The sequence below is a fragment of the Pseudonaja textilis genome, chromosome 1 (assembly GCF_049901715.1).
Source record: "Pseudonaja textilis isolate UNSWEBS1 chromosome 1, rPseTex1.2, whole genome shotgun sequence".
NCBI lineage: Eukaryota > Metazoa > Chordata > Lepidosauria > Squamata > Elapidae > Pseudonaja > Pseudonaja textilis.
Window position 1 is genome coordinate 218,472,951 of NC_141990.1, and position 21,420 is coordinate 218,494,370.

The window sequence follows — 21,420 nt, forward strand, 5'->3', positions numbered from 1 at the left end:
TAAGACCAAAACCTCACATTTTAATTTACAGGGCTCTGGATACAATACAGGTAAGCAAATAAAAAAAATAAAAAAACATACAAGGGATGACATCTTCGCATCTCGCTATTTGAGGAAGTTGCACAACATTCTCAGAGATTCTTCCCATCCTGCTTACAATCTTTATGAACTGTTCTTCTGGCAGAAGATACAGAATAATTAAAACTCCAACCACACGTTTTCTAAATAGTTTTTATCCTAGAGCTATAATTGCACTTAACAATGAACTTAAGGTCCACTATCAGTGAGCTGTTGGACAGTATTACTTGGTCTGTTGTGTGAATGCTTGTGTGTTTTTAGGAGGCGGAGAATTTTGGTGGGTGAGGAGGTGTTTGGGGATTGTCATGTCTGTGTGCAAGTTGAGTCTGGTGTCTGGGTATTATGTGAATTTTGTTGTATGTATACTGTGTATTAATGTACAATGACAATAAAGAATTCAATTCAATTCATGAATGTTTCACTTTCTTCCACAGTCTTGTATAACAGGAATTTCATTTACCATGCTTTAACAAACAGCCATTTCACTTTCTTGACAGAATATTCATGGATCACAGAGGCAATGCACTAATAGGTTCCAAAAGTTTAGAGAATAGTTACAAGATTTTCAGTTTCAATGTTTACCAGGCAATGAACTTAATATTATATGGTTCCATATTATTGTACCTAGTGAATGTTCTAAAAATTCATTAACATTTCATTAAGAAGTTTCTTCTAAGGCACAGATTTTTAAAATTGCAATTAATGACTGAAAAATAGCTTTTTTCAAATGAATTGGGAACAAATCCCATTTCTTTGAATTACAGTTTTGATTTAGTTTTTCCTGAAAGCATGTTTCTGAGTGCTTTGGAATTATGTCCATCTGGTGCCGGGGGCCATCTGTCATGATCTAGGAGAAAAGAAAAAGTTCCTTCAGAAAGCAAAACCAATGATATTAATTTAAATTTCAAAGATTATTTTTCCAAAGAAAAATACTAAAAACAAGCCTAATGAAATGGGTTATTGTCACTTTTATATAATCTTAAAAACAGAAAAAAATGAATATATTTAATATTTCAGAATATTGTGATAGTCATTTTCTTCTCAATAAAGAATAAATGAGTTCAGGCATTTGGCTACATTCAAAATCTTGTTTGCTAGGCTTCAATTAAGGATGTTTGAAGCCTTAACAAATACATGCTGGAAGTGTAATTGTAAAGCGTACTTTTTATGATCTCTGATGGTTTGGTGACAAAGCAAAAAAATATTGCAATTAGATATCCCTAATTTATAATATTCTTAAAATAAATATAAAAAAATGAATCCAGTCTTTTCCTCTTAGATTTGATGGACAAATATACTGACAGAAAATTTGGAATGTTTTACTCAGTCTTCCATCCTTCTGAGGACGGTAAAATGAAGACCCAGGTTGTTGAGGGCAATATGCTTAGAGAAGGCTGTAAAGCACTGTGAAGAATATAAATGTAAGTGCTATTGCTATTGCTACGTATCTTAACAGCAGCGTACAAAGAAGGTAAGATATACTAATTCCCACAATTGAAGAATCAATGGTGAAGGCGATAGAATTGGTAAAGATGGCAAAATTGATTACTTTAATTAAAGAGAAGAATTTATCTATTTTTGTTTCCATTTAAAAACCACTTTTGGATTTTTTTACTCAAAATTGAAAAAACAATCTAACAATCTAATTTTAGATTTTGATTATTAGAATGATTTTGTTGTTAGATAAATGGCTTGAAATATTTGAAATGTAATATAAAAAGTTGAGGGGGTTTTTTTTGTATTCTACTGCACTGAAAGTGGGAAATAGTGGGAAGTCACTACTTTTTTTTCTTTCCTCTTTATATTCTCTTGCACCTCTCTTTCTTCTTTTTAAACATTCTTAATTTTTGTTTGTATTTGTATTTTAACTCACAGTAAATTCTAGTAATTTTTGCTTTAAAGAAGAACACTGTTCGACCCCAATCACTGAGGTTAGCAGCTTAATGTACTGTGTTTATTCTAGTCAGTTTTGTTTTAGTCAACCAAAATTAAGCAAACCAGGACTTCACACAATATGTGAAGCCAAGCTGGAAGTTCTGGTTGAAATACAGTATTACATAATAGATATGATAGTATTCAAAATTAAGAAAACACCTTAACTGAGACAATTTTCACACATCCTTAACTTGTTTCATGTGAGGGAAATGGGTCCTCCACTTACAGTACCCCACAGAAATAAATGGCTGTAACACAAGCCAAACGATAGCTGATTCCCAGATTAAACCAATTATTTGAAAGCTCTCTTGGAGGGAAAATCCAAAGAAAATTCCAACAATTGTGGAATGACACTATCAGGGGAATTGACACTAATTCTTGTAGAAAGTAGATGTACCCTAAAACTAAATCAGAGACGTGAAAGGTGAGAAATTAAATAATTATTAACATAAGGAAGTAAATGAAAAGTAATGTAAGATTTCAAGAAGCAAATTTGCATCACAATAATCTAGGCCAGGGTTCTATGATAGAGAAGAGTATTTGACAGAAGTGGACAGCCATAGAAATTGAATGAATGAATTTAACAAGTCAATCATACAAAGGGAAACAGCTCATGATCCTATAAGCACTTGCAATTCCAATCTAAGTAAATTTAGATTCCTTTCATTAGCAGAATTTAGCCAGGAAAGAAAATAAATTAAAAAGTAATAACTTGGCTTTAAGGGAGAAAATTAAGATCACAAAGATGGAGAATGAAATTTGGATTTAAATAAAGATGGTTAAATTTCCAATTCTTTCATGTAAACATATGATTAAATTCTACATTGTTGCATAATTACTTGAATATATCTAACAAACCTAAAAGTTATATGCATCAGGAAAAACTTGCTCAAAATAAGTCCAGATTATGTTGCTTTATCTGAATTGAGAGTTTAAAGCTTATAGAAGCCTTATAGGCAAATTCAGCATTTAGTAGGCAATGTGAAAACATTTGAGGCGGTTATTTTAGCAGAAAAAAACACATAATCTGAAAAGTGCAATACAATAATTTCTGGATCAATCTTTTAAGAGAAGTGGAATTTAATTAAGATGGAGAAGTCCTCAAGATAAATTTGTTTTTAATGTCAGGACAAAAGCATCAGAAAAAAAGGAAAGCAGATACCCTCTGCTAAAACAGTCAGGTTGCTATGTTACCACTAATTTTTGAAGCATTGTTTTACCTGGAACGTGCCAGTAACAGCATAGGCTTTGTCCGCCATCAATCTTCACAGTTTCTCCAGTTATAAAGGAGGCAGCTGGAGAAAGCAGAAAACACACTAAAGCTGATACCTTAAAAGGGAAACAGAATTATTCATTGTTACATTAGTTGCCTCTGGACAAGATGATACATCAGTTCAATAAATAAATAAATAAATATTAACCAAAGAGTCAATAAACAAACAAATAAATAAATAACTATTAATCATTATAGTACACAGCCTTTCAGATGTTCAATTCAGGTTTCACTTATTCTGTTGCTGGACTCACATATTCTCTGTGGTTTGGTGGACAGACTCAGCTTTCCTATTATGTTAAGGAAAAAACCATGGGTTATCCACAAAGCCTATGCTCACACAACACAAAAAGATGAAGTACAGTTTAGTGTAATGAGAGAATCTGCTCAATAAATGTTGAGAATAGAGCAACGCTTATAATCTGGCTTCTTTCTCTGCAGACAAGGCAAACTGTGATACACATCTGAAACATTCATACACTTGGATGTAAGTGAGTATAAGAAGTTGGATATTGTGAAGTGTAGGACAAGTCTAATACTGCCAACATATTTTGCTTTCTTTTACATAATTTTTTTTAGGGTGTAGAACCCTAGTCACATTATGTTTAGACAATGCTTTGCACATAGTTAGTCCTAAATAAAAGAACACATTTCATGTCAACATCACATATTGATATAAAGTTCTTGGGGCTGAAAAGGGGCGGGGGAAGCCCTGCTTCAGAGCATGCAGGGGGCAGCCAGAGAACTCCACTGCTATAAGGTAGCAAGTTCTCAGCAAGCACCCCTATATGTCCCTAAAGCACATTTTCTTCTTCACATCTGAAGAAGTACAAACCTTAATAATCTAGTGATATGCATTTGAATACTAGTTTGGTCCAGTAGCTAAGGCACCAAGCTGGAAACACAAGACCATGAGTACTAGTCTTAAATGAACATTTCAGGATGCAAATATCTTGTAAAATAAGAATTGTTACTAATCCATGATAAATACATGTAAATGGTAATACTGTATACAATGTATACGGTATATTACCTTCACTAAATCAATGCCCTGCCCTTCTTAGAATCCCTTTATTTAAATGGGAATGGATTTGTATCATGCCGCCAATTCTTTTGTTCTCCTCAACAAAAGATGCATGTTATTTAAAGCAATACTTTTTGTAATACATATATAATAAAACTTCAGTTTGATGGCCCATTCAGAGGAAAAACCATCCATGAGATATAATTTTGAACATGCATAAAAAGCCCACCCAGAAAGATGTCCAGACAATATTTCTCTGATATATCTGAGTTGTATTTAATGGTAATCCATTAAATCAAGATTTTATTTACTCATTGAATAGGTTCACATAATTTGCTTAGTTCTGGTTTAGTATACTGGGTCAATAATTCGGATTAAGTGTATTGTGTAAACCAAAACACTAATTAATAACAAAGTCAGTTTGCACTGAACATTAGCAATAAAAATGTATAACATGAAGAGAACAAAATTCAATTTTTAAAATCATCTAAAAACCCTGAAGTTCAAAATATAATAATTAAATCAACTATACCTCTTCAGGAAGTCCTAATCTCTTTGCAGGAATTGTCTTAATATTCTCTTTAAACAAATTTTCACCATCTTCGTAATGTGCAACAGCAGTTTCTGAAAATATAGATCCCTCCAAAGAAAGGACAGCTTCAACATTAAGATTTTGTTATTGTTTTTCACAGAAATAAAAACTCCAATCACTTTTGACATTCACAAACTATAAACTCTGAACATCAGTACTAAAAATAAATGACTTGGATTTATAAACAAACAAACAAACTGCATTGGAAAGGAAGAATTATATCCTTGCAAGTAAAGTACTATTCGACTCAAACTCCATTCTTGGCGACTTCATGGACTTTATGCAATTTTGTTAGCAAAATTTTATGCAATTTTGTTAGCTCTTGCCTTCTTCCCTCACATCCCACATTTAACTTACAACTCTTGGGGTTTCTATTTTTATAAATATAGTATATGTAGTAATTACATTTAATTAATTACTAAATGGAATTATTACACGTACTACATTTATAAAGCAACACAAATATATCTACATGTTTTATAGAGACATCTGAAGAGCAATTTCATCCCCAGTGCTAATATTAAAATACTTCTGTAAACATTCTTCCTCAATCTGGGTTAGTCATTTATGGCTGACATGAGATAAAGCAAAAACATTTTGGAGTATGATTCACACTCTAATACAGAAAATTCTGAAAATGGAGCTGGAAATGAAACCAGAACTTTTCCTTTTGGGACTATTGGAAAAAGAGCTGGAGAAAAAAATTGGAACTTTGCTACTACATATGTTGACAGCAGCAAGTATGCACAAAAATGGAAAGACACTTTGATACCTATCATGGAAGAATGGATGCAAAAGTTGATGGAGTTGGCTGAAATGGCAAAACTGACTACTCTGATTAAAGAAAAAAACACACAAGTACTTTTGTTTCTGCATTTCATGTTTGATGTGGAAAAGAATGTAATTTTGACTTTGGTTTTATAGATTAGATTGATAGGTCTTTATAGAAATGACTTGTTCTTATTATTATGGAAAAAGAAAAAGCTATGATTTGCTGTTAATGCCCTATTCTACTGCAACAGAGAGAGTCAGAAGTCAATACTTCTTTTTCTTTTCTTTTCCCTACCTTTCTTCACTTCTCCCTCCCCCTTCCCCTCCCCTCTCACTGCTCTTTTATTTATTTTTGTATTTTGCATTTTATAATACTTTATAACCTAATAAAAATGTTTGGAAGAAGAAATAAAACCCAAACTGGGTTGGTGACTGAGACCATGAAGATAGGCTCCAGCATGAGTCTGAAAGCCTGGAAGACAAAACCTCTGGTCCAGATGACTGACCCAGATTGGATTCTGCAACATTATCCTGGGACACATCTATTTGCCTTCATTCGTGATTCTTTCCCAAAAACAAACTCCACTGAATGTAAATTACAGCCCCCTTCTCAGTCTTTGGTATAGCTAAAGATTTAGATATAAAAATCTTAGCTATTCCAGTAGATACTGTATTATGAGCAAAATCTCCGAACCTATGAAAAAGCTCTTATCTTCATCCATCCAAGATTAAATTAAGCAAATAAGATTGTTAGAATCAGTTTGAGCAAAATCTGTTGTCTAAATCACTTATTTCATAACCTACTGGGGCAACTGAGTTAATCCTCACTCCTTTGCATGCCCACTCAATGGCTAAACTTTTGGTCAGATTATCAACACCAGCTCTTGCTGCTCCACTGTGCCTGCAAGGAAGCAAAAGCAGAGGCAGACTTAATTTCCTTCCACAGGTTAAATTAGACCACACTGAAATTAAATGTTGTGATTATGAAATACCTATAACAATACTTTGCTATCTTAACTTGGATTTAGAGTTCAGGAAGATATCCCCCTCCCAGTAATTTCATCTGATCTTGGTGCCATGGGGCAATTGTCAGAAATAGTGATCAATTCTCACCCAGAGTTCAGCTAGCCAGAGGCAAGATGGTTGAAAATTCCACCTTTTAGTTATTCCATCCTAACTCAAAGTTCACATTATACAAATAGCACCCAAATCTGCTTATTTGCCTTTATCGATCTCTGAAATACAAATATCTCTGAGATTTCTGAAAATTTAGGAATAATTTTCTCTTACAGCTAGGATTGTTCACAGGACAGAGTTAGAGGCCAACAAAATGTCCTCTCTTTCACCTTGTATATTATTTAAAGCTCCTCCAAGGCAAAAAATATCTGTGTGCATCTGTGTATTTTAATGTTCTGCAACCAGAAAGCTTGCAACAATTTCATAATCAGAATTCAACTAACACAGTCCCAGCAAACAAGTCTATGCAAAGACAAATAGTATTTCAACTGGTTGATAAGAAATATGTGCCAGGTTCAAATACCATGTTAATCCATGATGTGGTTTCATTGTGAGCATGATTTAGCTCCAATGATCGTGCATTAGCATATAGGTAGTCCTTGACTTCCAACCATTCATTTAGTGACCATTCAAAGTTACAACGGCCCTGAAACAAGTGACTTATGACTGTTTTTCACATTTACGACCATTGCAGCATCCCCATGGTCACATGATCAAAATTCAGTCACTTGGTAACTGGTTCATATTTTGTAGTGTCTCAAGGTCATGTGATCATGCTTTGTGATCTTCTGACAAGCAAAGTCCATGGACAAGCCAGATTCACTTAACTGTGTCACTAACTTAGCCACTGAAATGATTCCCTAACAACTGTGGCAAAGAAAAGTCGTAAAATGAGGCAAAACTCACTTAACAATTATCTTGCTTAACAATAGAAATTTGGGGCTCAACTGTGGTCATAAGTCTAGGACTACCTGTAGTCTCAGTCAGAAATTTCTATCATGTGGTTTACGCCCTATATTAACATTATTTCTTCATGAGTGAATACTCTCTAACAAACCATACTTTTGCAAGCAGTTGCTGTGAACTATTTTTGGGATCCATAGCCCTCCAGAATTTTTGGTATAGCTACTTCAGTTCTTCCTAATCTACCAATCAGGGTGGGATTCAAATTTTTTAACAACTGGTTCTGTGGGCGTGGCTTAGTTGATGGGCGTGGCTTGGTGGACATGTGACTGGGTGGACATGGCTTGGTGGTCATGTTATTGGCTGGGCGTGGCCAACTCAATATCACTCACATCGAGGCACGGATCTCCTCGCCTGGCCTCTCATGACTGTGGGGATGCTGCAACAGTTGTAAGTGTGAAAAATGGTCATAAGTCACTTTTTTCTGTGCCATTTTAACTTTGAATGGTCACTCCACACAAGCAAAGTACCAGCAAAGGAGGGGAAAAAAACTCCAGAGAAGTTCCTGAGACAGGAAGTCTAGTCTTGCCAAGAATGTAATAAGGGTTAACAGAGAGACAGTTTCTGTAAGCAACACCAGAATATTTTCTTCCTGCCTTCCTTACAGGATTAGGCCAGTAATTTCTTCTAACAACTGGTTCTCCAAACTGCTTAGAATGTTAACAACCAACCAGTTCTAGCAAATAGGTGCGAACTGGTAGAATCCTATCCCTGCTACCAATGTAGCAGAAGTTGATTTCTTCAAAACTTTCTCATATTCTGATTTCTGCATTGAAATCTATACAGTCACTGGGCTTTGCAAAAACAAGGTCATTAAAAAATTGGGAGAATACAGTACAAATACTGATTAAAAAGGGAACTAGCTAGAGAACATGGGCTTTAACAGAGGTGGTATTCAGCAGGTTCTGACCAGTTCTGGAGAACCAGTAGAGGAAATTTTGAGTAGTTAGGAGAACCGGCAAATACCACCTCTGACTGGCCCCACCCCCATCTATTCTCTGCCTCTGATCAGCTGGGTCTTCTTTTGTTGCCCTGCACAGAAGAACGGAGCTGGAAAGGAGGTGGGATGGGGTAGGAAGGGGATTTTGCAGTAACCTTCCCTCAGGAGTGGGGTGGGAATGGAGATTTTACAGTATCCTTCCCCTGTCACACCCACCAAGCCACATCCACCAAGCTACACCACGCCCACCAAGTGTCAGCGTTCCAGCAAACCTCCATTCCAATCAGTAACTCCGAGACAAACATATCTCGAAAGTAAGTTTATTAAAATAGCACCTGGCATATCTGTGGAATCCCGAATCTAAAAGTTTTCGGGCTTTCCACAATTTCCCAAACTACAAATCCATTCCCCACTTGCCCATGATCACATCACATGGCCCAATCACAATCTGTCCAAAAGTAAGATTCTTATTTCATCCTGTGCCATACTAAATGACCTTGAACTAACAAAAGAATTTTATTTTGTCTACTTACAGCTACTTAATTGAAATCACCCCTCTCCCACTTTCTCAGGCTATGTGGCAGCGTGGAATATGGCTTCCAAAGCTGACACCAAGCCACGCCCATAGAACCGGTAGTAAAATCCCACCACTGAGCTTTAACTTTCCCTGCATAGCAATTTCAAGCTGCAAAACAATATTGCAGGGAACAGGAAAGTGTCTCTGTATCTATAAATGTGTATCTGTTCAAAGTTGCCTGAACTGCGCAATAGGAGCAAATAAATTTGATAAATAAATTAAAATAAACACATATGTTTAGACTTAAGTGACATCAAGCATGCATTTGGATATTAATAATAGCTTACGACATGAAAGGGAACCCATTCCACATATTAGCCACAATATTGACAATGGAACCTCCATGATCCCGCATCCAAGCATTGTATACTATATGGAAACAAGAAAAAAAGAGCAGTAATTAATATTGTGACATTTTTATTTATAAAGGGTGTACAGAATGCAGTCTCAGTTTGAGTTAACTCCCACACATCCAACATCTACAGTGGAGTGTATCAATAAGTGTGTGTGGGGGGCTGTATAATATACAACATAGCAATGATATTAAATCCAGATATTAGGGCACAAGTAACTATGAATAGAGGTTAATTCCCCACATTACTGAGAACATATAAATCCATTCTGCTGCTGTCACACACACCCAAAGCCCAACCCTGCCTCACCATGGTGTGTGTGTGTGAACAGTGTAACATGGCTCTGGCTTGGAGAAAGATCTATTCCAGTTCTTCCCAAAAAAATTTCTATGGATTTGCTCAAAGATGTGGAAGATATGATACCGATAGTGAGTCTCCCTGGCTGGGAGGTACCCATAAAGTTACAGAAGAAGAACAAAGAGACTACCCTAGTAGCAGGACCATCCATGGCATGGATGGGGTAAATCCTAATGCCCTCTCCCCAGCCACTGACACAGATTCTAGCTAAAAGAGATCTTTCCGCTTTTCAAAGATCTTCAGATCAGGAACATGGAATGTCAATGGCTTATACGTAGGAAAGCTAAACATTGTTAAGAACAAACTGAATAGGTTCAACACTGATATACTTGGCATCATGAATTTCATTGGACAGGCTGTATATGGAGACACAAAATGGTTCAGAATTGGAAAAGGCAATTGGTAAGGTCGCATCCTGTTACCTATACTATTCAACATGTACACAGAAATAGTTATGACAAATGGACATTAAAATCAGTGGTAGGAATATCAACAACCTCTGATACACAGACAATACAACATTGCTCATGGAAAACAAGGAGGATCTAGAGAGGCTAATCCTGAGAGTCGAAGATGAAAATGAAAATTTGGACTGCACCTTAACATCAAGAAAACAAAGATAATGACAATTGCAGAGTTAGAGTGCTGATCAATAATGAGATCATCAAAACAGTAAAGAAATCTTCCTCAGCTCTAAAATTCACCAAATGGTGATTGCAGCCCTAAAATCAGAAAGCATATAGCATTTGGAAGAACTGAAATATCTGGCATGAAAAACATCTAGAAGAGTAAAGACATCAGTCTCACAACCAAATGCAGATTAGTTAACACACTAATTTTTCCAGTTGCTACTTATGGCTGCAAAACTTGGACTCTGAAAAAGACAGATAGGAAAAGGGTGGACGCCTTTGAACTGTGGTGCTAGAGGCGACTATTACACATTCAAATGGATTGCAAAAAGAACAAACAAAGACGTCCTAGAACAAACCTCACCAAAAATATCACTTGAAGCCAAGATCACAAACAGTGGCTATCGTACTTTAATCATGTCATGCAAGCTGACTCACTCAAAAAGTCAATATGCAGGGAGTGATCAGTGGAAAAAAGGCCACCCTAGTATCCGTTGGCTGGGTATTGTGAAGGATGACACCAGGATGATCATGGTGGATCTGACGGAGGCAATGTGGATCCATAGAATGGCAAAGGGTCAGACACAACTGAATGGCTGACAACCCTTTCTTTTATAGAACAACACCCCTGAATCTTACAAAAAAAAAGCTGCTTTATATTTACTGCTAGATTATCCCAGCATCACTTGATTTGTTCAGCTTTACCTGGAAATGTCAGACACTGCCTAGGCAATAACCACTATCCATAACAGGCACTCTAGCATTGAGTCACCCCAAATAAAGTGAAACAACTATATTCCAGTGTTATTATGGTAATACCACTATTTTTTGTGAGTTATTTAAATTTACAAATTTGTAAAATCTAAATGCAGATAACAAAACACCAATATTCTGAACAAATAAAGAAACTGTAAGGAATAGATTTTAGTATTTCTGATCTAGTCACCAAAGCAGTTCAAATTCATATTAAATATCTTCTTTGACTTGTAATTAAAACCATTTACTATATATGAAGTGTATTTACTATTCTATTAGAGATGCAGTCTGAATAACAGTTGTATCATAATTTAATCTAACATAATTGTCAAAACATGCTAAGCACTACATAGTTAGGTTTATCATTATACCTCAGTTTCAACCATTCCTTCAGCCAAATATATACCAGCTGACAACAATGTGACCAGCAAAGAATTGCTTCCTGGCAGACCTACGGATAAACCTCTTATTCATTTGCAGGAGTGTGCTTGCTGGATTCATATGTCACAATAAACCATAACTGCAAATATTTAAGGCTAAATATAAAAAAATGTCAAGGCATGAAAATGAGAAATGCAAAGTAATCATGCTTCAAATTGCTTTATGAACAAACCTTCAGTTTATAATAAGCAATCACCTGCTTTACAGCAATAGAAAGTTCCAGTCAAGTTGGTTTCAATAACAGCATGCCAGCCTTTTGCGCTTATTAATTCAGATGGGCTAGGAAATTGCCCTCCTCCATTGTTGACAAAAAAATCTATCCTACCATGAAGATCTAATGTTGCTTTCACCAGTGCCTCTACCTATAAGTAAAAACAAATTGGAATGGTAAGATTGATGTTCCATTTGCAGATTTCTGTACAGCATTAAAATAACTGCTTGGTCTTTTGTCTAAGGCCAAGTATAATATTTGTCTATAAACTTACATAAGTGTGGTGTTTCTTTAATAGAAAACCCTTTCTACAAAATAGTTTTGTTAGGAATCACAATATGGCAGTTAAAAGTATCACCTAGAATATTCTATAGCAAGGGAATTCTACAACAACCCAAGATTTCATCACAATGACAAAATTTCTATTATGATTAGCCTATAGCATGCCTGCAGAAGGATTTGTACAAGTTTATTGAGAGTTTACTCTTAAACATAATTTATAAAGAAGAAAACAAGAGTATTATTACTTATAAAACTCATATACTGTAGTTATTAGGTTATATAATTATTATATAATGTTATAGTCCCATCTTAGCCATGAAAGCCAGCTGGGTGACATATGCGCCAATCACTCTTTCTCAGCCCAACCCACCTCACATGTGGGTAAAATAGGAGAAAGGTGTATTGGATATGCCCGCCACCTTGAGGTATTTGTATAAATAAAAATAAAGGCAGAATATGTATATGTATGTATAAAAATATAAATTATAGTCAAAGGTCCATATCATATATCATAGCCCTGCAAAATGTGTTTTCACTGTATCTGCCTGGCTACCAATGACAGAAAATTGATCAAGAGTTCTATAACTTTAGCAACCCTTTGAAAGGGATCCAATGGCAGTGGTTTAATAACCATCGGACTTGTCATTTCAGACGCATATTTCAGAACAAGCCTCTACAAAGCAAATTATGCTTCCACATGACATCTGGTAACATGATATTTCCTTTCCTGGGAAAGATGATTAAGCCCAAGTTAGAATATAACAATTTATATATGTAGCCATGTACTGGATGTAGAACTATTGCATTAAAAGTCACAACTTGTAATGGTGTCCTCTTAACAAAGGAAAGCTGGCAGGCAGTGCTGTATTTGGAAGTTGTTTGCCAAACAAGTGGAATTATTTATAGCACTATGATGGGAAAGCTTTATTAGAGGGCAAGGATGCCCTAGTGGATAGAGATTAAAACTCAGCATTCAACAAGTTTTCCCCAGGTGGTTTATTTGACTCTGCTGTAACAGATTACTCTGAGAAACAAAGCTACTGACAGATGTAGACATATGAAAAATAAGGTATATATAAAAAAAGTATTTTTTAAAAAGGGGCCTTGATCCCTTTCAGACTGATAATGTCATCTTAGTCCCTTGAGGGAGACATCTTTGTAGCCACATCCTCAGGAAGAAGACAACCCCCTTTTCTGATTCTGTCACCGAGGGGAAACGCATGCCAAATTTTTCTGATTAAAGTGCATTCAACTTGTAACGTACTACTTGCCACAATTATGAAGTGATTTATTTCCATTGTTAAGTTACTAACTTGGTTGTTAAATGAATCTGGCTTATCCCCATTGACTTTGCTTGTCAAAAGGTTGGAAAAGTGATCGCATGACCCTGGGATACTGCAGCCATCATAAATATGAGTCAGTTGCCAAGGATCTAAATTTTGATCATGTGACTATGGGCATGCTATAGTGTGAAAAACAATCATAAGTCACTTTTTTCAGTGCTGTTGTAACTTCAAATGGTCACTAAATGAATTGTTGTAAGTCGAGGACTATCTGTACTAGCAATACAAATCAGGGGTGGGATTCAAATTTCATAACAACTGGTTCTGCGGGCATAGCCGGGTGGGCATGGCCATGTGACTGGGTGGGTGTGGCTTTTTTGGCAGCACCCCCTCCTTTTTTGGTCCTTCTGGGCCTCAGGGATGCCCCCTAGGGAGCGTTTTTGCTCCCAGAAGGCTTCCCTGGGACCCAGGAAGGAAAAAAAATGGAGCCTGGGAGGACACGCAGCACCCCCCATGCTCTATTTGGGAGCCTTCTGGGCCTCAGGGAAGCCTCCCAGGGGAGGCATTTTTGTTCCCAGAAGGCTTCCCTGGGACTCAGGAAGGAAAAAAATGGAGCATGGGGGGGCCGCCACATTCCATTTTGGGACCTCCTAGGTTTCAGGGAAGCCTCCTGGGGGGGCATGCTCCGGGGCATCCCTGAGGCCCAGGAAGGCAAAAATGGAGGAGGATGGGGGGTGCGCTCCTCCTCCATTTTTCCTGGGCCTCAGGGAAGCCTCCTGGGTGAAGCAGTAAGTGAGGGAATCCGGCACAGCTGATCATAGGAACAGCTGATCGTCAGGAGGGGGAAAAAGAAATAGCTTACTGGGCAGGAAAGAACGCAGTCAGCGATGTGAGGCACACAATGTTGCGCATGTGTGATAAGGATTGACTGGGCAGGGAGGGGAGGGGTGGGCAGAGAGGGGCGGGCCAGCCTGGGGCATGATTTGTCGGTTCTCTGAACTGCGCAGAATCATAACAACCAGTTCTATAGAACTGGTCCAAACTGGTAGAATCCCACCCCTGGTACAAATGATTAAAAAATACTATAGCATTGAACCAAAATGTTTTTTTTCCTTTTCTAAAATCAAAGCAATTGTCAAATTATAATTCCATTTCCATCTAAATAAATGGAACTTCATCTAAACCAGGGATCCTCAACATGATGGTCTTTTGATATCTTCCAAACTGTTAAAGATGGATGTTAACAACAAAGCACATGTGATTTTTTTTAAAAAATTAATAAAATGTAAGATATCTTGGAGATTACAAAACACTGAACACCTCCTCCTATATTTAAAATTACAATGATTTAAAATTGTATAATATAACTGACTGACCCCTAACTGATGTAAAAACAACTGGAAACAGCAACATTTGCCATTTCCAGCAAAGGAACTAGTATTTAGATCACTTTTTTTGGTTTAAACTTTTAATATTGAGATGAAAATACAGGTGTTTTATTTTCACTGTAATAATGAAAAGAATAACCAGTGAACAATATACTAGTCAAATATGGAAGACTATTTACGCTTTTACCTCTTCTTCTTTGCGAATGTTGCATTGTATAGGAGTCACCTGGGCAGAACTGGTGGAGGGAATTTCAGCAGCTAACTCTTTCGCTGCAGCTTTTAATCTGTCAAACTTACGAGAGGCAATCACTACATTACTACCTGCAAAACAAAACAAGAGGCATTTCAACATTTACAAGTTGTACAAAGATTAAACCAGATCTCTTGCTGAAATATTAAATCTGGGCTAATCATCCCTTCAGTATCACTTTCAGGATTATCAAGAGATTACTGCTACTTGCAAACCTACAAAGAAAGAAAACATGAAAATTGTGCTTATTCAAACATAACATTACATATCTGATATTAATACATTTGAGAAAGTCCAAAAATAGTTCACAAGAAGAGTTCTCCACTCCTCTACTCATAGCAGGATACCTTATGCCACCAGACTTGAAACTCTAGACCTAGAAAACTTAGAACTACGCCACCTTCATTTCGATCTAAGTATAGTATATAAAATCATACATTGCAATGTCCTACCTGCAATTGAATACTTCAGCTTCAAACATAACAAGACAAGAGCAAACAATATATACAAACTCAAGGTTAATCGCACCAAACTTGATTGCAGGAAATATGACTTCAGCAACAGAGTGGTCAATGTCTGGAATACTCTACCTGACTCTGTGGTTTCTTCCCCAAACCCCAAAAACTTTAACCTTAGACTGTCTACTATTGACCTCACCCCTTTCCTAAGTGGTCTGTAGGGGGCATGCATAAGCGCACCAAAATGTATCTATTGTTTGCTCTTGTCTTGTTATGATTGAAGCTGAAGTATTCATTTGCAGGTAGGACATTGAAATGTATGATTTTATATACTATATTTGGATCGGACCGGAGGCAGCGTAATTCTAGGTTTTCTAGGTCTAGAGTTTCAAGTCTGGTGGCATAAGGTATTCTACAACGAGTAGAGGAGCGGATAACTCTTCTTGTGAAATATTTCTGGATATCACAACTCTTGCCTGGTGAGCAAGTAGCAGTTGTGGCTAGGAAGCCTTTGCACAGATTTGTATGTGTGCCAGTTGCATCTGTTCTTGGTTCAGCAGACCCTAGTAGTGATTGATACCTTAATCACCACCAGATTGGATTACTGCAATGCACTCTACTTGGGATTACCCTTAAAGAATAACTAGAACAGGGGTGTCAAACTCGTGTCATCATGGCGTTGTCATGTGATGTTTTGAGACCTTTTTCCTCTTCACTAAACCGGAAGTGGGCATGACGCATCTGGCCTGCGGGCTGTGAATTTGTCACCCCTGCCTAGAAGCTTCAGCTGGTAGAGAATGCAGCAGCATGAACTATTCTGCGTGTTCCTAGAACAGCACAAGTTATACCTCTGTTCCCCAAGCTGCTGTTTCTTGTTTCTAGATCAATTCAATGTGCTGGTTTTAGGTTTAAAGTCTTTTTTGCAGTGGGACCGGGCCATCTGTGGAACTGTCTCTCCTTGGTTAATCAGCCCATCAATTAGATCTGGCAGAGGAAACATGCGATAAAGACCTACAGACCTACATTTGGTGAGTCCTAGGACATGTGGCTTCTCTGTTGTGGCATCCACTTTATGGAGCATTCTTCCCCCAAGATTAGATTAGCTTTTAATATTGCAGAAGTTCCTCAAGACCTGCTTATCTTAGCAGGCTTTGGGGAGGGGCGGGGGCAAGAACCAAAGACATGCTTAGACAGCTCCTTTTCTGGGGTAGACATTTTTATATTCTCATAGCCTTCATTTTAATGTGAATTTTTATATTTTAATATCTGTTGTTTTATATCTGTTGTTTTATTTCATTGTATGGTGCTCAGAATGGCTTTTTGTGAAATGGGAAGCTGTACAAATTTGATAAATAAGTAAGTTTCTTGAGAAAGGAGAACAAATCCCCATCAGTTTTAATGTTACATTAATACATTGATATTAATCATTTCAAAAGCATGTTGGGAATTCTCAGTTATATAGTAAAAACTGCATACAGCAGTGGACTCTCCTTAACTACATTTTATAGTTACAGAATCATAGAAATCACAGAATTGAGGAATTGGAAGGGTCTATAAAATCATCTAGTTCTATTTTCTGCAATTTGCTAGAAAACTAATTAAACCATCCTCAAAACTAGATTGTTCTTAAAAACTTCCAGAGGTGGGAAAGCCACAACTTCAATGGACTGACTGATGAAATCCATCGTTGAACAGGTCCATAATGCCTATATTAAGTAACAGGTTAAGCCAAAACAGACTATTTTGAATTATGAGTTAATTGCAGTGTTTGAACTCAGCTTCTATGATGCTCTTTGATACAATCCCGCACATTCCATTCCACTAAAACACATACAATCTTCAATAAAAAGTGACTACATCGTTTTATCATGTCCTCGAACTGAAATCCAAGCAACACAAATTGCAACTTCCTAGTATAGCCCATGGATATTTCTCAAATAATATGAGCATTAGAGTTTAAAAAGTGTTCAAATGTTATTAAGTATAACTCAGTGATTTTCAAACTGGAAATCACATGCATTGCAACTCAATGCCAATTATCCTATAGTCTAATTTTCAGAAGTTTTTTGCATAACAGAATTAACAGAACACCTACCATTATCCCACTTCTCTCCAATATTGTTCTTTGTCAATGTTTTGCAATGACTATACCATTCAAATCATTATACCCAGTTAGCACTAGCTGGAATTTGACACTATAATTATTTATTTTAAAAGTCTAGTAAATACTAATTAAAACGACAGCTATTCCTAAATCAAATGACATCAAGTATGGTTAAGGGACCATACACATCAAGGGGAAGATGTCATGTATGCATTTCTATTAACCACATATTGTAGCTTAATATGTCATACCAACGAGGATTTATAAATCACAATCTGCTTTTTCAGTTAATTTATTTATTGTTCAAAGAATCACACACACACACACACACACACACACACACACACACCTCTGGAATTTTCTGGCTTTACATACACCACTAAGTCAAAATGTCAGTGTATAAAATAAGGAAGATGATCTTGACCAGATATTCCTATGAAAAAGAAACTTTAAAAAAAATATTCCAGAACATCCAGACAATATTAAGAGCAGTTCAGATCAGAGGTGTTATTCAGCAGGTTCTGACCAGTTCTGGAGAACTGGTAGCAGAAATTTTGAATAGTTCAGAGAATCAGCAAATACCACCTCTGACTGGAGATTTTACAGTATCCTTCCTGTGCCACGCCACCAAGCCACGCCCACAGAACCAGTAGTAAAAAAGTTTGAATCCCACCACTGGTTCAGATAGTCCACTGGAGTATGACAAGAGGGAAGAGTTACAGCAGTCAGACTTGTCAGATTTTATATTATAGCCAATCTCAATAGAAGTAGCTTTAGCCTTCCTGGAGAGTTAATTTCATTATCTGCTATATATAACAGAACTGATTACCAGTGTCTAATATATAGTTCACTATTTCACATGAATATGACCTCAGAAAAAGTATCATAAATAAGAGGACCAAGTTTATATTTTGTGGGTGAACATGTTCAAAGATGTTTATATCAGCATTTCAGTAAAGAGTGAGATCTTACAGTAATTTTAGTGGAAAGAAAAAATCCAGATCCAGAAAATGAAACATTAATTTGAGCCACAATTCAGCTTCAAGAACTAAGTTCAGTGAGTCCTCGACTTATGAACACAATTGAGCCCAACATTTGTGGCTAAGTGAGACATTTGTTAAGTGAGTTCTGCCCCATTTTATAACCTTTCTTGCCACAGTGGTTAAGTGAATCAGTGAAGTTAGTAACCCGGTTGTTAAGTGAATCTGGCTTCCTCATTGACTTTTCTAGGCAGAAGGTCGCAAAAGGGGATCACGTGACCTTGGAACACAGCAACGGTCATAAATATGAGCCAGTTGCAGAGCATCTGAATTTTGATCATGTGACTATGGGGATGCTGCAAAGATTGTAACTGTGAAAAATGGCCCTAAGCCACTTTATTCAGTGCTGTTGTAACTTTTAACGATGACTAAATGAACTGTTGTAAGTTGAGGACTACCTGTAAATACAAAAGGACAAGCAATGTAAGCACGGCAGAATTGGGGACTAGTTTTGATTTAATAAAAGAGTTTAATAAAAAAAAAGATTTTTATATAATTATAGCAGGACACTGCAGTGAATAGCCTATCATATTTTTCTTCTTAAAGAGAGAGAGGATATGCATTAATTTTTTATTTTGTTTTCCTGAAAAACATTAACAGTTACAAATCTGCTCCAGGGATCTGACAAATTGCATTGCTTAGTTCCCGGGGTGGGATTCTACCAGTTCGCACCTATTCACTAGAACCGGCTGTTAACATTCTAAGCAGTTTGGAGAACCGGTTGTTAGAAGAAATTACTGGCCTAATCCTGTAAGGAAGGCAGAAAGGAAACATTCTGGTGTCGCTTACAGAAACTGCCTCTCCATTAACACTTATTACATTCTTGGCAGGACTAGACTTCCTGTCTCAAGAACATCTCTGGAGTTTTTTCCCCCTCCTTTGCTGGTACTTTACTTGTGTGGAGTGACCATTCAAAGTTACAATGGCACTGAAGAAAGTGACTTATGACCATTTTTCACACTTAGGGCTGTTGCAGCATCCCCACAGTCATGAGAGGCCAGGGAGGAGATGCGTGCCTTGATGTGTGATATTGAGTTGGCCAAACCTAGCCAATAACATGACCAACAAGCCATGTCCACCACCTAAGCCACGCCCATAGAACCGGTTGTTAAAAATTTGAATCCCACCCCTGCTTAGTTCCCATTATCTTAGTGATGCATGACTAAAGTCAGTCACAGCTTCCAGAAAATAATTCCCTCCCCAGGTTGAGTTAGATGTGCAGGAAAAAACCTGTCAATATCCACTAAGCAGAAGATTGGGCACATAAGCTTTATCTTAATCCATGTATGAGTAGTTTGAATATTACAAAAGTAATGCTCATCATAAAACCAAAGTCCAACTAAATCACTGATCCAGTTCACACATAGAAAAAATAGTATTTGAGAAGAGTCCATATACACTTTCCAAATAAATTTTTTTTACAGAAATATTTACAGACATTTATTTTAAAGAAATACAGCAGAATGCCAGCTTTTGATAAAACTCACATAATCACTATGTCATGTTACAACAATGTTTTATAGACTGAGCAAGTGAAGAGGAAAAGAGAAGCAGAATCCTAAGGCATTACACAATGTTTTCTTGAATTTTCTTTATTGCCTACAGTATTTCCTTCAGCTATACACCATTCATACGTGATCAGCTTCTCATTAAATTACACTTCCTACTGATACTCTTCTTCTCTCTCTCTTATTCTGAAATGTCTTCAAAAGGATTCCTCTTGATATTCACCAAAGTGGGTACAGACACAACATACAGAAAGGGACAAAAGATGCTTCCCAAAGCTTTCAACTATATGTCCCATAATCTCAGTGACAACACGAGTTGGGGCTATTGGAAGCTGACACCCAAACAATCTGAAGAAAATCCAAGTTTTTCTTCCTCCATCCCCTTTTCCTTTTTTCCAAGAAAATTCCTCAGCCTGCTCTAGTAACTTCACAGCAGGTAACAACTTGTTATGAAAAGCAGGCCCAGACACCAGACTTCTAAAGAGAGGGAACCTGCACCCTCTCCTGTCACTTTTGTCCCAAAGGTGCTTTTTCAAGAGGCAACTGGGCTTTCTGGTTTTTCTCTTAATAGTCTGGCTTCTCATGGAATTCCCCACTATCCAGTCAGAGCTGAAGAAGCTTCTAGGAGGAGAAGCGAAAAGCCTTCAAGGAAAAACCAAAATAGTACAGTTGCCTCTTGAAAAAAAAAAAAAAGCACCTTCGGGGCAATCATGACCCCTGGATGACTGAGAATTTCCAGAGACATCCTGTCACTCTTGTCAAAGCTACACTCAAGAACACGGAGGAAGGACTCGCAGGATACCTAACCTTCGACCCTTCTCCACCTCTCCCATTCCCCCAGGGGTGGAGAAATGAACCCGCTCCCGGAGAAGCTAGCTTTCGGAGATCTGTTGCCCACCGAGATGCAGCAGATCAGCAGCGATAGCTTTGCCGATGCCCGTGCCTCCGCCCGTCACGATGGCCACGTGATTGCGAAAGAGTCCAGCCGCCAGAATCCCCCTGCCGCCGCCGCCACCGGAGCTACGAAACGCCGCCGCTGCCGCCATCTTGACAGCTCTCAGTCGCGCTCAGATCCCTAGCTAAGAAGCCATTCATACCGCCCGGAGCATTCCCGGGTCACGTGACTTGAGCCGCTCCGTTCCCCCCCCCCTTCTCTTTCGAAATCGGAACGCTGCCTCTTGGAAGAGAGT

General features: G+C 37.4%; 1 protein-coding gene across 2 annotated transcripts; it reads right to left on the reverse strand.

Annotated features, from left to right (window-relative positions):
• PECR (peroxisomal trans-2-enoyl-CoA reductase) lies at window positions 1-21,401 on the reverse strand. Of its 2 annotated transcripts, none has more exons than XM_026707965.2 (8): window positions 21,129-21,401; window positions 15,058-15,191; window positions 11,903-12,068; window positions 9,458-9,539; window positions 6,478-6,574; window positions 4,843-4,950; window positions 3,234-3,342; window positions 1-925 (listed from the first exon to the last, which is right to left on the reverse strand). In XM_026707965.2, exons 1-8 carry the CDS (start codon window positions 21,274-21,276, stop codon window positions 837-839), a joined length of 933 nt encoding a protein of 310 aa, XP_026563750.1. In that variant the 5' UTR covers window positions 21,277-21,401; the 3' UTR covers window positions 1-836. The 2 variants fall into 2 exon arrangements, with proteins under 2 accessions (XP_026563750.1, XP_087776632.1); XM_087920506.1 differs by having other exon boundaries at window positions 1-942; window positions 3,248-3,342; window positions 21,129-21,381.
• Window positions 21,402-21,420: the final 19 nt, after the last annotated feature.

Excerpts from the sequence above, each read along its gene's own strand:
- PECR (XM_087920506.1), bottom strand. The coding sequence starts at position 21,276 with ATGGCGGCAGCGGCGGCGTTTCGTAGCTCCGGTGGCGGCGGCGGCAGG. Across the intron at positions 9,540-11,902 it reads TTTCTATTGCTGTAAAGCAG|TATACAATGCTTGGATGCGG; the intron begins GTGATTGCTTAT and ends GTTTCCATATAG. Across the intron at positions 4,951-6,477 it reads GGATTAACTCAGTTGCCCCA|GGATCTATATTTTCAGAAAC; the intron begins GTAGGTTATGAA and ends CTTTCTTTGGAG.